Source organism: Cupressus sempervirens, chromosome 11 (genome assembly GCF_028749045.1).
Source record: "Cupressus sempervirens isolate cs-2001-9-10 chromosome 11, ASM2874904v1, whole genome shotgun sequence".
Lineage (NCBI taxonomy): Eukaryota > Viridiplantae > Streptophyta > Pinopsida > Cupressales > Cupressaceae > Cupressus > Cupressus sempervirens.
This window is the reverse complement of record NC_143128.1, coordinates 830,828,601-830,849,145: the sequence shown is the minus strand read 5'-3', so window position 1 is coordinate 830,849,145 and position 20,545 is coordinate 830,828,601. Positions and strand designations below refer to the sequence as shown.

General features: G+C 34.6%; 1 protein-coding gene across 2 annotated transcripts in view; it reads left to right on the top strand.

Annotated features, from left to right (window-relative positions):
* LOC149532136 (U-box domain-containing protein 44-like) overlaps positions 1–20,300 on the top strand; it is a 71,176-nt gene extending 50,876 nt beyond the window's left edge. For both annotated transcript variants that reach the window (XM_089811883.1, XM_089811884.1), the window contains exon 3: positions 18,646–20,300. In XM_089811883.1, coding sequence (XP_089668009.1) covers positions 18,646–20,153 — 1,508 coding nt within the window. In that variant the 3' untranslated portion in view covers positions 20,154–20,300. The remainder of the gene's footprint in view (positions 1–18,645) is intronic.
* The last annotated feature ends 245 nt before the right edge of the window (positions 20,301–20,545 follow it).

Sequence of the window (20,545 nt, the reverse complement as noted above, 5' to 3'; positions counted from 1 at the left end):
ATTAACCAGCGCACAATTTGATATAACAATTCTAGTGGATGCCTTCACAAATTCCAAAACAATCTCCAGTAGCAAGAAAAATTAAACATCTCCTTAGCAACAGTTAATACGGTAGGAGAGAAAGGCAATTGTATACCTCAGCACAATTGCAAATGCAATCTTTAGAATGAAAATCACAAAGACAACAAGAGAAAAATAATATTCAATCAGATGCCTTACTCATCAAATGGGCTCATATTTATAATCTCCAAATGACACAAAGTTTCCCAAATGAACTTCACTTACGAAGCTTCCCACACACAACATTAAAATATAATAGTGTCATTATAATCTAATTTCTTTAATTGCTGTTGGCTTCGAAAATGACTTTTTCCACCATAACTTAATATTCTGACACGTGAGGCCACTGTTTTTTGTTCCCATGATTTAATTTTTTTTGTCTTGGTTCCAATGAGTTATGATATTGAGGTGACCAACCAACAACACCAACAAAAATAACAACCTCAGCGTATTTAGATGAATAATAATAATAGTTCACTTGTCTTGCAAAAACAATTGAAGAAGCATTAGAATCGAAATCTGAAAACACCAAAGTGATCTTGATGATGAAAGACGATGAATGAACCTAACGGGGTGACTTACTATAAATAGACGCTCCCTCCAAGATTCTTGGAGACCAAACCGGAAGCCCGAAATAAAAAGTGAAAGAATCACTCAACTCCTCTAACTCAACTAAGCTCATTGGAACCAATGGCTTGGCTTACTATAAATAGTAAGTCCCTCAATTGGAGCCAAAACACAAGATAGGCTGCTGAAAAGCCTATAACCCCACAACTGAGACCCTCAAATCTCACTGTCAGCTCACGAGGCTCACAATGGTGAATTGACCAAGCCAACTGTAGGAACTTGCTACAAATGGGGACATTACTGTGTGACCAAGCTTTTCCTCATTCTAAGTTGTCGTGAATTCTCCTTTGTAGATTGACACATTTTGGAGTCTCCTTGAACTTAGAAGACCTTCTCGATAGTGTCTGGATGTAACTCGGAACAACTTTCCACCAATACTAACTTTTTTTTTTTTGAAGTAAAGTGCTTGACATGTTCCATCACGAACTCTGGTTCTTAGACAACCATTCGGAAAATAGAGACCAGAAGAATTACCACTTCTTTGATTTGAAGCACGCCTTCTTTATTGGATGTCTTCATTCTTTATAGGAATCCTGACATATCTTGACTTGCTACAACATGAAGATGAGAACATCTTCCAATGAGATTGAATCCTTGAGAACTTTTGGGATTTTATTTACAATGATGAATCCATGAGGGGTGGGTATTCGAAGCATGGATTAGACACTTACGGAACACATGATGGTTGGAAATGAACTGAAAAACATATGTATTTGGATGGAAAGGGTCAAAGTCGGACTTGGAAAGATGGATTGCATGTAAATAGGAACGAAGAATGAGATTGCATGTAAATGTGGATGGAGGGTGAGATTACAAGTAATCACATGTAGAGAATGAGATGCAATGTGTCATGGCATGAAAAGTGGAATATCATGTAATTGTTCTTGAAGTGTAATTGCATATGAAAGAAATGGGATATGGAATGAAATGATTCACTTGCACGAAGAGGTGGAAGGTGAAGTGAAGTGAAACGTGCTCAAGTTTTTGGGAAAGAATTTGCAATTCTTCCAATAGAAGAAAAATGAGAAAGCAAACAAACAAACAACGAAAATAAGCACAAAACAAACACATGCCTTTGGTTTTAGACTTAAACATGTCAAGAAGCAAGTTGCTTTCAAGTGCAATTTCAATTTTGGAATTTGGGAAAATTCCAAACACTTGAAAATAATTGTTTTCATCCTATTTAAAGAGAATTTGCACTTTACATGGTATACATTTGGACAAATGTCCAATAATAAGCCATAATATGCATGGAAATAGCAAGATAAGCATGAATTGATGAGCAAGTTTGAAAATGTCCACTTACTTGGAGGTTATGAGCCAAAATAGCAAGATTTATAGATATTGAAGACCAATTCTCCCTCAAATCCAGATTTTCAAACAACTTTCAACTTTTTGACTTCTTCTGTACTTGCATTCAACAAATATTAATGAGCAATGAAGGGTCGAATTTGACTTGAGAATGCCAAAAACGTGGTTTCCAAAGGCAATGGCATGCATTAAAACTCAAAAAGAACCCCTATTGATTCAAAGGCATGGGGTGGAAATGCCATTAAAATTTTTTTTTGAACAAAAACGTGGCAAAAAAATGCATGTTTTTGAGTTATTTTTGACTTGTGAATGCAAAAACGACTTTCCCAAATGTATATTCATGGATCCAAATACGAAAATGTGGCTTCAAAATGCGTAAAGCAGATTAAAAGCCTAATTTTCTGGACGTTTTTAACAAAAAACGTGATTCATAAAAGGCATGAAATGAAGATTTTTTGACATCTTAAGGCAAAAGCATGTTCTTCATTAGTATATATATGGATTTAAATGCCAAAACGACTTCTATTTGAGCCAAAAAGTGATCAAAACTGCCCCAAATCTGAGGGTTTTTAGCAAAAACGTGGGTAAAAAATGCATGTATTTGAGTCATTTTGTCTTGAATATGCAAAATCATGACCCCCAAATGCATACACATGCATTAAAACTCAACAACACCCCTCTTGTGATGAATTTCAAGCCATTATATGGGCAGATCTAAGCATTTTTAATGAAAAATGTGTTCTTGGAGGAAGAAAACATCAAGTTTTTTGCCCTTGAATCTTCGGAAACTGATTTTTGGGATGCAAATGTATATCTTATAAGAAAAAATCACCTTTTTGGTGCCACTACACATTTTAAAACTCTCAAAAATAACCTCTATTAGGCAAAACACACCTTTTGGGTGTCATTACATGTTTTAAAAATGTGCATGCAAGGTAAAACTCACCTTTTTGGTGCAATGATATGTTTTAAAATTGACCTCTAAGGCAAAACTCACCTTTTTGGTGTCATTGCATATTTTTGCAATATTCATGTCTCACCTTTTTGGTGTGATTGCATGTTTTTGCAATATGCATTTGCATCTTTTTTATGCACTTACATGCATTTCCATTCAAAATTGCACCTTTTGGATGCAATTGCATATTTTTTATGAAAAAATGTTTGTAGACATGTTTGCACAACTTAAGTGACAAATTAAAGCACATTTCAATTTAGTTTTTGAAGAAATATTACTGAAATGAGTCATAAATAATATTTACACTATATAGATAAATTATATATAATGTGTGAATATCATTTAAAAGTAATATTTACTAAGATGTTTTGATTTAAAACACAAAAATTAAATTAAACTATATAGTTAATATAGTCTCTTAAGTGAAGAATTAAAAAGCAACTCAATTTAAAAATATAACATGAAGTGCACTATAGTTACTTTAAGTGAAAATTAAAAGGATAAAGTAACTTAAAACATAACATAAAGTGAACTTATGTTATATTTTTTAAAAAGTGAATGTCAAATAAAAAAATATAACATGATATTTTTAATTCATGTAGTTGTATCAAAAAGCTCTACTTTTTGAGCACTAAAGTGGTCATGGTCATATCTTTTAATTGCCAACTCTGATTAAGCTCTAGGATAGATCAAATCAAAGGGAAAACCGAAAGCAATGACTTAAAACAAAACCAAATGACTAAAAACCAACACACTAAAAAAAGAGAAAAAAGACTTTGAAGGCCTAAAAAATAAAGCATAGGTTCAAGAAACAAAAAAAATGAAAAAGACTTGACGAAAGCCTTCAGTAAAAAGATTCATTATATTAATTGGATTTGATTGGTTGATTAATACTAACCAATTAAATAACAAACTAAACTTGAGAAATGCAAAACTAAGTTGAAAAAGTTTTGTACTGTTTCACAAAAGATGATATACTAATAATAAAGGAAGATCGTCTCATTATAAAATGCAAACATGATCTTGCGTCTAAATTTGATATGAAATATTTGGGTCTCCAGCACTATTTTCTGGGTCTAGAAGTGTGGCAAAAAGAGAACTATATTTTCGTAAATCAAGGAAAATATATTATTGACATTTTGAACAAATTTGGAATGATGGACTATAAACCCTTATCTACACCAATGGAGACAAATCTTCACAAGCTTAAAAGTGATGCATATGAATCTAAACCTACAGATCCCACACATTGCAAACAAATCGTTGGATCATTAATGTATTTTGTGAATGCTCGTCCTGACATTTGTTATGCAACAAATGCATTGAGTCAATTCATGTGTGAACCTAAGAAAATTCACCTCATGGCAGCCATACACATCTTGAGATACTTGCGTGGAACCACTGGATTTGGTCTATAATATGAAAATGTGGAAATACAACTTCAAGGATATTTAGATTCAGATTGGGCCGGAAGTTCTGTTGATCCTAAAAGCACTACAGGATGTTTTAGCCTAGCATCTGCAATGATATTGTGGTTTAGCAGGCAGCAATCTGTTGTTGTTTAGAGTTTTATTGGAGCAGAATACATAGCAGCCTCTATGGAAGCCCAAGAAGTTGTATGGTTAAGAAAGTTACGGGTTGGATTCTTTGGGAAGTCCCTGAATCCTATAGTCATACACTATGATAATCAAAGCTACGTAAACTATTTGTTAATCCAGTTTTCCATAACAGATCCAAGCACATAGAGATATTCAATGATCAGTAATGTATTTTGTGAATGCTCGTCTTGACATCTGTTATGCAACAAATGCATTGAGTCATTTCATGTGTGAACCTAAGAAAATTCACCTCATGGCAGCCAAGCACATCTTGAGATACTTGCCTGGATCCATTGGATTCGGTCTAAAATATGAAAATGTGGAAATACAACTTCAAGGATATTCAGATTCAGATTGGGCTAGAAGTTTTGTTGATTGTAAAAGCACTACAAGATGTTGTTTCAACCTAGCATCTACAATGATATCCTGGTTCAGTAGGAAGGAATTTGTTGTTGTTCAGAGTTCTACTAGAGCAAAATACATAGCAGCCTCTATGGAAGCTCGATAAGCAATGCGGTTAAAAAAGTTATTGGTTGGATTATTTGGGAAGTCCTTGAATCCTACAGTCATACTTTGTGATAATCAAAGCTGCATAAAACCATTAGTTAAGCTAGTTTTCCATAATAGATCCAAGCACATAGAGATTTCCTATCACTATATTAGAGATAATGGTAAATAGAAATGTCACCAAGTTGGTATACATCAGATTTGAAGAGCAAACTGCTGATACATTTACCAAACCTCTTGCAAAGATAAAAGTAGAGTACTTTAGGGGTAAACTTGATATGATTAAAATGTAATTGTAATTCCTGAGATTGAGTCTCAGTCATGTTTAAGTGCAATATATATTCCTTTATATTTTAAATGTTAAAAGAGTTACCATTTTGCATATGTGGATTATGTCATAAAAGGTGATGATCTTCCATTGATGTATTTGTGAGAGGTTGTTATTGTAAGGTGATGATCTGAACAATGGCTTGACCTATTATTATGATAGACCACATTAAGTTTCTGTTTTAGAATGTGCCGGAGATGATGATACTCGTCATGAAGGACTACATTCAATTGTTGTCTTAGAGTGTGCCGAAGATTGGATGACCCATATCTTTCTAAGAGATAACATATTCTTTTGGTAGGCATCACAGATTTGATGCTAGTGCACATACCAAGAGTGTTAAGGTTGTAGCTTTAATAGAATTGAATTGACTTGGAGATGATTCTTTTATGGTTATTTGTAAATCATCATTAGACAAATACTCTTATATCTACTTATATATGTATTATACATATATTACATATATGGATATGGTTATATATAGATTATTGTTAATAAATTATCTAATGATGATTAACCATAGAGACATGTCTCCTCCTCTCATATTTATAAATCATTCAAAACTTCATTTGGAACACACCAGTATGATGGCAGTGTTATTACATTTGCAGAAAATAGTCTATAAAAATCAATATACTATCAGAGTCGGACTGCAAATGTAATTGAAAAAAATAGATATTAATTGATCCTCATTAATATACAGGTGACAATACTCTTAAGGATTGAAATCATACACCATGGAGGATATTGTTAATGGGGAGAAATATGAACACATATTAAACACATTGTCTTCAAAGCTTCTATTCACCATAGAAAATAACTTATTCAACGATTGTCAAAGTTATACGTGGCAAGATAAGTTTGATTTGGCATGGATGCTGAATTAATAATAATTGGTCCAAGGAGAACCTTTAAATGACAATTGTCAACCAAAGATGGTGTTGTAATCTGACTTCCATTAGATCATTCATCGCACCTTGAATATAATCATTGGGACTGAATTTCCTTGCTCGATTTGTGAAGAATCAATAAGGAATGGAGATAGATTTCTTGGTCCAGCAACCATACTTGTAGATATTATCAGCGATTCGTGTTGGAGATCCTTTTTTATACATTGGATCAGTGCTCATCAGTTAAGAGGCATATACCAGTCACATTAGCATCACACTCAATCAACATCCTCATCAGAGATCCCAACATCATATCAAACTTGTGTGATTGCAACATTCAATTTTTTTTTTTCATATTATATTGTAAGGAGCGAAAACTTCTTAATATCTTTGTGATATTAATGATTTCTATACTCAAAGGCTGTGGCATAAAAACAAGTATTCTGGCATTCATTCTGAAGAACATAAGCAACAACATTCACTATTTCTTTTCAGCAATTCCATAGACCACAAAACATCTATCTATGACTTTGCTGCAATCAAATATAAACTATGTTTGACCATGAAGCATCCTTCTATTGTCATAAGGTACGATGATGATTATATCTGTAATTAGGAGAAGTTGCAAATAATGATAATGTTAACTAGTTGAAAGGATAAGTAAACAAACGTTCTCAGCACAGAGGCGGAGGTGGCATTTAAATCAGAACAATAAGATAATGGAACAAGATGTTTAAATCAATAACAAGTTAATATGGAGGAATATATTGCAGCATATTGAAGTAGGAGGATCTCGGCAAATGGGAAAACTTAATTTTGTGATACTTATATCCCTTTGTTGTATACAACAATGTATCTGCAATAATAATGGATACTTCACTTTGCCATAACAATGAATGCTATGCTGTGAGTAAATGACTTTAAAAGACTGTTGAAAATGCATGTAATCGTTAGTAATTACAGAGTGATTTTTGTGAATACAAAGAAAAAAGTTGATTGGCTCACAGAAAAAATAAGAGCTCGGGATCACACAGTTTCTGCAGCAAATGGTGATGCGGATGAGAATACCAGAGTTATCAGTATGAGAAAGTTTAGATCTGTTTCTTCGAGAATACTGATTACAACTGACCCTTTGGTTTGAGGTATTGATTTTCGACAGGATTTCTTGTTATCAATTATGACTTGCCAATACAACCAGAGAACTATCTCAACCATTGTAAGGTAACTAGTGATTCTTGTGTCACAAAGGATGTCATATGTAGAATGAAGTAAAGGCTTAGGCATGTATAAAGTTTCTCGTGCACAAGAATATATGGTAATTAATCCTCCTAACCATGACAATCATCTAATCATGAAATCCATAATATCAATGAAGTCACTTGAAATACTTCAATAACTTTGCTCAGAATAAAAAGTAAAAAGGTGAGTGTCGGCTAATAAGAAGCAGAAAGAGTAATAAAGCAGTAAGATTAATATACACATATGCATAAAATCTGTTTCTCAATTTGATATATATCAGCCACACATTTACATATATATGCAACGCAATTTTTTATGAGGGAGATGATCAAACAATTAAAAAAGAGAATACCTTAGGGATTTGTGCAATCAGATAAAGAAGTGTCATTACGAATATTGTCACATACAATGGAGTGTTGAGAATTCACAAATTTTTTGAGACAAAAAAGCTAGCACAATATGGATATATTCTTTTGAAGATTGGTTTGAGTATCTCAAGACCTGAATTAGGTTGAAGACTATTTGTGAAGAGTCTTCTTAATGCATTTGTGATAGTTTAGTTTTCAAGGAAATGCTTATTTGAAATCATTTTCAATTTCTAACAACATTGATATTTTTTGATTGAATGGGTGGGTGCTTGTGTAATGAGAGAGCTTATGTTCTTAAGAAGAGAGGTGTTTCGTGACTTAGTGCTTTGATGGGAAGTTTGACTACTATGGAGAGGAAACCACTTTTCTATAGAAACACGGAAGAATTAAAAATCATCAATGCATGAACCTCTCAGTGGGGAGACCTAACTGGGAGATCAGATAAATCAATATCAAGGAATTAAATATTTATTATTAAATCAATAGTGAAATCAAATGAAATAACTAGTGAAAGCAAGCTACCGAGAAATGATTTCACCAGCTATTGATAGAAAGATCCCTGTTTCCATGAACGGGAAATCTGATTATTGAAGGATGTATGTATTGAGATGTATACTGTCCTTGTCACGGAATTTGCAATTTGTAGAGCCATATTCATGCCATCACAAAGCAAGGTTGAGAACAAAAATCAATCACTATTATCAACTCCAATGCCAAGGCATGTGTGAAGGTGAATTAGTCGATGATGGTTGTCATCCAAAGAATCACAGTTGAATTCTGATAGCAATATCACAATTTGACTTGCTGTGGAAAATATCTGCTATTTATCAAAATAAATTTCATCAAGTTCGTGACAGCAGATGTATGCAAATTGTTTAACAAAATGTCGTGCTCATCGCCTTTGCATGCTTAAAAGACCTTTGAAAGAAGAAATGGATCAGAATAAGATGTTATAAGTCATTTAAAATTGTTCAAAGATATAATAGTGGGAATTTTACATTGTGGGGGAAATAATAACCAATGCTTCATTTCCACTGATTAACAAATGCATACATGGAATTATTTTATGATTTGATACTTATGGACCTTCATTGGAGCAACTGTATCAAGGATATTGATATTTAGGTAAGTATTACATTTATCTATTCATTATAGTCTCTCTCTTATTTGTATTTCTATATGTACTATGTTTTCTTGTATTTGAATATGATATTGTAGGAAAAGAAGAATGGTAAATTAGGCATATTGTACATAATCTTACAATAATAGCTCTAAAGAAGTTGTGATCTAGAATTCATTATTCATCTAATGACAAGGTAGGATAAAGTGAGGTTTGTGAAGCAAATATCTTTGGTGATTGAGACTATGAGTATTCTTCTATATTAAGAGGGAGTCTGACAGTTCTTTAAGGGCAACACAAGAAGATTGATATTCAAAAGGAGTCTAAAATACATGCGTGTGATTGCATGATACTGATGAGCCTACCCTTGTGTACATTATGAGAAAGTAACGACTTGTCACCAGAAAGATGGAAGATTGATATTAGATTTAGAGGGAGTCTGACAGTTTATCACAGGCATTCTTGGACAAAGAGAGCCACTATGGGAGTAGCTAGAGGATCTAACTTCTTAGGATCTTCTGTTTAGAGGGAGAATTACGAGGTGCAATTCCTTGTTAATGAGCTTTCTACGAAAGAAAAGTTTGAAGTGAAATTCCTTGAGGGAGAAGTTTGAGGTGAAAACCCTTGTTCCACCCTCTGACTTGGTTTATGGTGGATATCATGTGAGTTACTACATGATGTTGTTGTCATTTATGTCATGAAAGGTGACGATATTTTATTTGATATATGTGATCTTTCATTTGATATATGTCTGAGGTCACTATTGTAAGGTGACGATCTTAGCAATAGCTTGACCATGTTATTATGATAGACTTTATTAAGTTATTGTCTTGGAATGTGCTAGTAATCATGTTAACAAAATGTATCATGATCGACTACATTAAATTGTTGTCTTGGAATGAGCCGAAAATCATGATATTGTGATTGTTGTGCTATATTCTTGATCCATTGTCATGATAGACTACATTAACTTGTTGTCCCGGACTATGTTAGAAGTCATGATGATAAGTAAATTATGATAGTCCTTGATTGAGCCAGAAATCATGAGATCAAGATTGACTATTTGATCGATTATGTTTGTGTTCTGGAATGTGCTAGAAATCAAATAGTCTATAAAGGGTTATAATTGTGTGTAAGCATTTTTTGATGCAAACTCGAATATGAGATTATTGAGATTAAGAAATTGTTCATATCCTCCCTCTCTAAGAGGGAGTGTTAAAGTAATAGCTTCGGTTGGATCTGATATCAGTATATGGAACATACATATACGTATGTATATGTATATATATGCATATGTAAATATATATACTTACATATATATATACAGACTATTATCTCATGCTATTCGATACTTTATGATTATTGCCTGATTGGGCTATATATATTCATATATATGCTATGATAGTTCCTCTCATATATCAAGCATTTATTCATGACATTAATGACACTATATTTTTTGCTCGTGAGTTCTTGATTCGGAATGTGCCAGAGATTGTGATACTTATCATAATGGAGACTACATTGTTGTCCCTAATATCAAGGTTGTTATCTGATAGACTACATTCAGTTGTTGTCCGGAGTGCCGAAGATCAGATAACACATATCTTTCTAAGATGTAACATATTCCTAAGATGTAACATATTCTTGTTGAATCATACTTAGAATTATATTGAAAGGTAACATCTAAGTTTATATATATATATATATATATATATATATATATATATATATATATATATATATATATATATATATATATATATATATATATATATATATATATATATATATATATATATATATATATGTCATTCTAGGAATATCATATTGAGATGATATCTCTCCATATGCTTGAGAGCATAATGTGTTTTATAACAATCCTCCCTAGCTAAGAGGGAGTGTTAGGGTTGTAGCTTCAATAAGATTGAATTGATCAGGAGATAATTCTCTTATGGTTATTGGTAAATCATCATTTAGACAAATACTCTCATATATATTATTGTTAATATATTATCTAATGAGGATTAATCATAGAGACATGTCTCCTCTCATATGTATAAGTCATTCAAATTTGTATTTGGAACACACCAATATGATGGTAGTATTATTGCATTTGCAAAAACGGTCTATAAAATTAAACAAAGAGAATACCTATAGGGTGTTCTCAAAACATCATTATGAGATGATTGTGATGATTCACCCTCGCTTGCTAAGAGGGATTGTTAAAGATGTAGCTTCAGTCAGATTTTTTTTTGACTGATAAACGCTGGAGGCCTAGATTAATTATTATTAAGTGTTAAGCTTGTGTAGACTCGAACACAAGACCTCCCACAGGAGAGGCTCACTAGTTACCGTTGTGTTGTATGCTCTTGCCTATAACTTCAGTTAGATTGAAGCATAGTGTAAATCATAAGTGTGTGTATAGAGTGATCTAATTTATAAATTGATTTGCTATACACTACATCTTGGTGCATATATTCCATGCGTTGATCAGGCTCTCTATTATGTAGTTGATGACATCTGAAAATATATCTGTATTGGGCTCTGTTTTCATCAGTCGACCTGTACTATCAAAGTAGGGTGAGTCGCTGTTTTGATCAAGTGCTTTGTCTTAGGTAAGTGTTAACAAACAAACATACACAAACAATCATGACTATACGTGGCATAAGCCATGTAGAGTCATGACCCTACGTGGCATCATGTCCCTACGTTATGCCATGTAGAGTCATGTCCCTACGTGGGCATGACCATTCCTATGTGTATATATATTCCATATTCGCTGCAGAAAGTATATCATTCACAACGGCTATATTACAATTTGCAGTAACATTGAAGAATATACTTTAGCACTGTTGATATATACAGCAATTATATATAATTGCAGTCATCTGTTATTAAAGATAGGATAAAAATAGTCACAGAATTGTGCAATACATTAAGGTTTGAATTTATATTAGAATTGCTAAATCTCTATCATTGATCTCTATTCTTTAACATTTTTGAGATGAAAAATTGATCAAAATCCAATATGATCAGAATTAAAGTTTTATTTTTGAGGAAAAACGGTAAAACTCAACAGATAATTTTTGAGGAAAAAAATTATAAACCACTGGATAATTTTTGAGAACAAAGTTATAAACTCACAAAGGAATTCCACACAATTTTGCAAATTATAGAATCAGTTTTTTTATGCAGGGACAAAATTATGAAAACCCATCAAATAATTTTATAAGGGAAAAAATAATGAAAACCTAGTAGAAAAATCTTCATACAGCAAAGCATGAGACTTTGCATGGCAAAACAACACTTGTAGGAACATGCAACTCACAAAAAGCACATGCAAGTTCATGCAACCTTCAAAATTTAAAGACTTTTGCTCAAACAAAGGAATTGCGGAATCAAAACTCTCGACTAGGCTTGCGATTATCAGCAAAAAAACTTCGAAGACGAACCACAAAATTTCATAAAATACTTCTAGCAATTTTTATTTCAAAGAATCGAAATTTTTTTATTTTTAAGAAACAATTCCAATTCAAAGAAGCTCCAATTTTTCTTGAAAATTGTAATGCCCCGCCCGGAGATCGATCCTTGGAAACAAGGATAAATATAAACCAAGATAAATTTAAAAAAGAAAACAAGTATGGATGTACACAACATACAACATACAAGGATCACAAAGATCGCAACGAAAGACTAAACAACATCCAAACACCAACAGAACTCCAAACACCACTACTGACCAAAACGACTAACCACAGAAGGATGCAAACAATTCCGAATCTGAATACATACCGAATTTGAAATGCAACTCCAAGGTATTCGAAGACACCATAAACAGTATCCAAAACACTTCTGAAAAACTTCCAGTCAAATTGAAAAGTGCTCACTGCCCACTCAAGCAGTTTTTCCCAAAACCCAGGCGATACTTTAAATCAGCACAGTACGATACTTTCCTGTATCGGACGACTTTTCTGATGAAGGCGTGCGATACAATCAGGGTTTGGGAAACACCTCTCAAGAAGACGTGCGATACTTTACCAATATCATATGACCTTTCTCCAAGAGGTGTACGATACAACAGAGTGTCGCAAGATAGAGTTTACATGGGTGTGCAATACTTTCTAGTATTGTAGAATTCTTCTCCTTTGAGCGTGCGATACTTTAATGTATCTCCCAATGTTGATGCACGGTCGCCTAGTGAAAGCAAGAATTGCTCTAAGGACCAAAACAAGGGATAAAATAGGAAATCAAACCTCCACACTGAGGAGTATGGGATCCATAGTCGAGGCAAAGACACTCGAAATAGTAGCCACAAGACAGAAACTGTATCTAACCATCTAACATAGCAGTGAAGGGAAAGTACAAAAGGTAACATTGCAGTGTACTAAAACAACATCGCAATGAACAGATTAACCAAACTAAGTACGTAGTTCTTCCTAACCGTAATAACATCATAAGACCATCATGGGTCTTAGCCATCCCTTGTTCGTAACATCCCAAACTACTGACCAGATTGTCGGAGCTATTTTATGAGGATGTCACTACTAAAACGTGCTACAACATAAGAATAAGGAAATTTAACATGCTAGAAGTAAAGCATAAGATAATCCTACAAATCAAACTCATCATCTAACATTTGCTAAACATCATAATAAGGAAATGCGTCAATACTAACATCATCTAAATATGATATACAAGCATTTCAATGAAAGCATAAATCACAAGAAAGTATACTCCGGAACCCGAAGTACCAAGTAAAAACATCCAACAACGGTTGCACTGGGATAGTAGACCGTCTCTGTACATTGGTTTCCAGTAGTGGTGAAAGTAGCTACACCTTCCAACCACGTGGAACCCATAGGTCTACTCCCGCCGTGCTGATGGAGATAATGATCCAACCACAAACACACATAAAACAAACATCCATGGCTAACACTCACGCCAGACAGTATGATGATTGAAACCAAGATCATAGACAATGCATAAACTATAGGTCTTGGTTAGACACTCGATGGGCTACTAAGTAGGGGTTGACATCATGGAGAGTCACTTGGCATCCAAAAGCCCAAGATGAGATCATGTGGCTCAACTCACCAATGGAAGGCTCTTGCACATACATTTTATTATTTTAAGCTTTTATTACCACGCAGTATTTTCTTTAGTTATCATTTGATTAAAACTTCTGCGCACCAACCCTCAAAAAATAGACACTGGGTTGTGGAAAAGAAGGCCCCTCCATATGATACCCTACCCTACCCATGCTCATCCAACGATGAGTGTCCGTAGGCATGCATATTCCCAACCCAACCCCAATGATCATAATTTTTGGCAAATCCACAGAAGATCGGGTCTCGCAAGTCACCCAACAAATGTATGCGTACATACTTGTGTGTGGTGCACCACCATCACGAAGATCATAACACAAGGACTAGATGAGAACACAATACAAAATATCACTCAACCAAAAACAGCCTCGGGAGGATGGATGCGACATGCATCCCAATGCAACAATGGTCTGACTGACATCCAAATGGATGATCCATGTCCAAGACCAAACTCATGCCAAGAAAACCCAAGAAAACAGGGCAGCACACAAAACGAGGTAAAAATCCCAGAAATTGAAAAATTTCGAAATTAAAACCCATTTGGTCTTTGGGCAAAAAAATCCTGAAAATCCAATAAAATTTGGATTCGAAAACCACATGCAAAAACAACCAGCATAATGGTGCGAAACCCCAAACCCCCATCCCGAAAACAGGGAAAATTGTTCATACCTGACCAACTGGGTAGAACCAACAACCAGAAACGGAGGGGAACACTAGTTCTCAACCTCTTAAAAAACTGCTACCAGAAACATAAGTTGAAACGAAGCAGAAACAAGAAAACGGGAAAGCCCTATTTGATAGCCAAAGGGGCTGAAACTAAAAACAACACAAAAAAATAAATTGCTTGCTGAAACTGCCGGAAATCTCGGCAAAGCAAGATCTACTCGAGCCGGATCCAACGAGACTGACCTCGCGAAGATCCCACGCTCAGCTCTCACAACGAATAGAAATGCGATTGTCCAGAAGAAGATTCTCAAAAAAGCTCTCAAATTTGTATTTTGCAAAAGTGAAGTGAGGAATTAAATTCCTCTTTTGATACTTATTCACTTTTTGAGTGAATAATTAATTAGGGAAAATAGCCAGTTAGACTAGCTAGACTCTGAATCCACCTAAACGAAAACAAGCTATTCCTATAAATAGGAATTCATTCATGGCAAAGCTGCTAGAAATTAAATAAAATAAAATTAAAAGCCCGAAAACCCAAAATTACAAAAATTTTCATAATGACTTTTGCGACAATGCGAACCTCTAAATGCACAAACACACTCACTGGTCTAATCACGTAATGTAGATGAGTTCGGATTTAATAATCATCGAAAGGTTTAATTTAAACAATTAATTAATGATACATCGACGATACAGGGATGACATTGGTAAAATATGAATAGCTGAATCACTAACTCCATGTGCCACTGCCAGGGATATAAATTCTACACACTAAACATAAATGCATTAAGCAACTTATTTAACCATTTATTCAATTATATATAAATAATCCATTTACATCACTCACGTTTGCCTAAAGCATAAAGAGACAAGAATGAAGTAAATAACCATAGCATAAAATCCATCACATAATAGAATCAGAGATATGTCCAAATACCAGCTAATCAGATACTCATCATAGACCTACTGTCATCTCAAAATGGTATCAACATGCAAATATGATAAACTGAACAACATAGTAGTAAAGCATCTATGGTACTGCAATCAAAGTATAGCATTCGACCCTCAGGTCATCTCAAAGTACATATAATAAGAGTATCAAGTATCTCTCGAATCAAAATAAACAAGGTACAAACTGTAAACACGAGAGGTACTACAAAAACATTTGCCAAATTTTATGAAATCTCATCAACTTGTCTCTAATACCATGTAATGGTAAATCGATGTTGTTGTAGTTGTATTAAACATAGAGGAGATGAAAACTCCTTATATAGATTTACAAAGACAATGTTTCTAAAAGAAACAATCATGCACTATAGACAGAAATAGAAACTACTTAATGAATTAAAGACTAACCAAGATGATGATTAAGGAAACATTATAATATTCTAATAGGTTTTCCCCTTCAAGTGGAAGGTTTTCCCAGAATAAATTCTTGTGTCTTTTGTGCACTTTTCTTATTGCTGTTTATCTAATTTTCTGGGCAAAACATCAACACAGTTTACTTATGGATGTGACAATGTGGTTTAAAGTTAATGCACTTTAGTCAGACATGCAATAATTCATGCAGCTTTAGTTCATTTAGATCTCATTTAGTTCACTTGTAGATGCGAATCATGATAATGGTTCCTGTCGATTTAAGTCACATTGGTTAAATACTCAGTAATGATTATAATTCACGTACATTTGGTTCCCGCTATACATTTACCTTTGGGGAGTTCAATTAAGTAGTTTTGAGTGTACAACAAATTCTAAGGCTATACTGGGAGGCTCACAAAACCTGATATCGAGAACTTTTATGTTTGGAATTCAAAGTTAGTGATATTATTGGGGTGAGAAACATTAGGACATTTCCAGATGGAAAGCAGCTAACCCAAAGAATGGGAAACTTGAATGAGTAAGAAGCCAATGAAGATAGAGATAGTGATGTTATTTTGTTCAAGTCAAATTAGACATTTGTCTTGATTTGATAGAGAAAGTTGGAATTCTGAAGTGTTTCCAAGTTCCAACAATGATGATCTAAAAATGGATCCATTTCAGGATTGGAAGGTTGTTTTTTCATCTACTCAGTCAAGAAGCAGTTTCAGGAGAACCTTCACAAAGGAGAATGTGTTTTGTCAGTTTCAGAGTACGAGGAGCATGTATACAGGTTGAATACAGCCATGGGATGGTCTGGAGCATTATAGGGAAGAAGTGTGCCATGTGTGCAGGCTTCTAACCTAATTTTTTTCCAGTTGCAGTTTTGGCACATTCACTGCTTACCACAGACAGAAAATTCATCAATATTATGGCAAATGCTTCTCTCTGCAGATATCTTGTCAAATTTTGTGGCGATCTTGCAAATGCCCCACAAATGGACCTAGACTGTGGGTGGTCATGAAACCAGTGGATTCTCTACAGGTGAAAGAGGGTCAGAATGTGAATGGTTTTGAATCTCAGTTTGACTTCTATGTATTGATAATCATGTTTGGACGCCAAAGGGTAGTGTGGAGCTCTATAACAAGAAGTTTTGTGAGCCAGAGGTTGGCACTCGTGTTTAGCTCTTAGAATTGATTTAATTGACTGTAGGCTTCATTGTAGGTTATACAAGCTTGGTTACATGTACAACAAGAGTCCTCCAGTGATGTGCTTGTCTGATTTTACAGTGGAGATGAGGATCTTTAAGTCCTCTTGCTGGAGGTTTTTCCTCAAATTAGGGAGACTTATACAAGCTTGCTGATGATTTATGGAGCATGGTTATATGTACAAGAGTTTTACAATTATGTACTTGACCAATTTTACAGAGGAGATGAGGAGTTTTTAGCTCTCTTGCTGGAGATTTCTCCCCAAACTGTGGAGGCTCCAGGTTAAAACCTTGTACAGTCATTTTCATGTATTCTTTTGAAGTTGTTACTCATTTATATGCTTGTGTGATGCTTACCTGTTCTGTAAATCATGTTTGTTTGAGAACATTAATGAGGAAAGTTAAGAGGTGTTTGTTGGAGGCAACATTAGACAAATCCATTTTTCATGAGCTCTTTGGGAAGGCCTCACTCAGTTTGTGGATCAACTTTTGAGGATTGTGCTTCTCATACAAATGGGGATTTGATCTGGAAAAAAATACTTGTGATACTATAATGTAACATCCAGTTACAAATGCAATATCTTTTTCTTAGTCAGGATTAGGTCTTGAGGAAATTAGTGTCCTCAATAAATTCTGTGCCAGAAAAATGTCCATGAGATGCTGACCCAGAAGTTATAATAGAAGGATGGTGCCAAACTATTCTGGTAAAAGACCTGTACTTCTCATTTGAGTGAAGATGGGATATGATAGCTCTGCTGTGCTGGAATTCTTATTTCTTCTTTGAATTGGATAGCTATCAGATAGCAACATGATTAAACATAAAAATATAAAGGACGCTGTTACACATACTGAATTTCCTTGAAAAACCTAAAGTCATAAGGCATAAATCTCAATATGCTTTATTTTATTTTATTAGAATATGACATTATTACATCCTTAAATCCTGATTACTGCCTGCACTTCAACAAGCTATTTACTTAACCTACAACGCTAACATCCAAGTATTTATTTCATCTGAATTATATCACAGAGTGATATGTCTGGATGAATTGCAGTATTGGATTTAATGTAGGGAAAGATTGGCAAATGGGCCACTAAAGATCATGTAGCTGGCTAGAAGAAATTAATCTTCAGATTGCTTTAAATAGCTCTTAAACTATTGAAAAGTATTCATTATTAAAATCTAGAATTCTATTTCTTTATTAACACAGCCATTGCTTGGAATGAAATATTAAAAGATTGGGTATCCTGATTGTTGTCTTTTGGATCTTGAATGCACAAATTGAAGGATGTTTTTTGTTTTGGCAGGATCTATCACAGTAAGAAATGTTATGGCAAGTGCTCTGTCAGAAATGGGTTTGACAGACCAAAGCAAGGCTGCATTGTTGAAAGAGGGAGTTGTAGCTCCACTTCTTGAAATGATTTCAAATGGGAATGTTGAATCCAAATCAGCAGCTATTGGAGCACTTCAGAACCTTTCAAGTTTACCTGAGAATGCTTTACAAATGACCAAAGATGGAGTGGTTCGGCCCATATTAGACCTTCTATACACCCCAAAATCAATTGTATTGACTTTGAGAGAACAAGCTGCTAGTACATTTGCCAACCTGGCTGCATCTATTGCATTGCCTGAAAGTACAAGTGACACAGTGGTTGCTCTCTTGGAATCTGATGAAGTCATATACAAGCTGCTGTCTTTAATAAATTTGACTGGTCATTCTATACAGGGAAGCATTCTACGAGCATTCCATGCTATGTGTTCTTTACCAACTGCAGTTGAGGTCAGAGAAAAGTTAAGAGAGGGTGGAGCTATTCAAATACTACTTAGCTTTTGTGAATCTAGCAACTCAGAACTGCGAACCAGTGCTGTTAAATTGTTGTTTAGCTTATCACTGGATGGGGATGGGAGTATGTTGGCCGAGCATCTTGGGCAAAACTATACAGAACAAATGGTGAAGCTTCTTTCAACATCATCAGATGAAGAAGAGAAAGCCGCTGCAGTTGGAATAATTGGTAATCTTCCTTTATATAATAGACAGATAACTGAATGGCTTCTGGAGGCTGGGACATTGCCGATGATTATAAATATCCTATCCTCAGGAAGCCTTAGAACTACGGGTAATGCTGTGAAAAATCAGTTGATTGAAAATGCTGCTGGTGCATTGTGTCGGTTTACTATACCCACAGATATTGATCTGCAAATAAAAACAGCTGGGGCTGGATTCATTCCTGTTCTTGTGAGGTTACTTGGATCTGGGACTCCTTTAACAAAACGTTGGGCAGCCATTTCACTTGCACAGTTTTCAGAGAATTCAGGGAAATTAAGCAGAACAATCCAGAGAAGGAAAAGTTTTCCCTTTACGTGTTTCTCCGCACCACCTGAGCCACCATGTAGAGTTCACAGGGGTATCTGTTCAGTTAAAACATCTTTCTGTCTTGTTGAGTCTGAGGCTATCCTCCCTCTTGTCCAAGTTCTTGAAGAACAGGAAGGAGGTGCATCAGAAGCTGCACTAGAGGCTCTCTCAACTTTAGTTTATGATGAATTCTTGGAAAATGGTGCTGTGGAAATTGAAAGGGTGGGAGGTATTATGCCAATTGTTCGGATGTTGACTGTTGGAGCACCAGGTGTGCAGGAGAAAGCAGTCTGGATTTTGGAAAGGCTATTTCGAAATGAAAGATACAAGACAGAATATGGAAATATAGCTCAAATGCCCCTTATAGACCTCACACAAAGAGGCACAAATGCAACAAGGCCATTGGCAGCAAAAATCCTTGCTCACTTGAATGTTCTTCACGATCAGTCTTCATACTTTTAAGTCCCCTGTAATTTACACTTGTAAAATTATGATGGTCATTGTTATTAACATATCTCAGAAATTGGAGAGGTTAAATCTAGTTTTATTGAGATAGAGATTATCTTGTTATTCTCTTCAGCAAGATAAGGTTCCTTTAATTGCCCAAAATTTTGCGTTAATTATTTCTTTGCATGTCAAGCACATGGGGATTTTCCACATATACACTAACCTAGTATCTTGTATTTTGTGTACAATACAGAGAGAGAATATGTAACGGTGAAGGGGACATAAGTCTAGATCAAGAAATGTAAAGGGGTCCGAACAATCAGATTCATTGGACAGGCATATGTGTATGGTTTGTAATAGTAAGTTTAATTTGAAACCTATTTAAATTCTCTGGATTTTCATGCGGA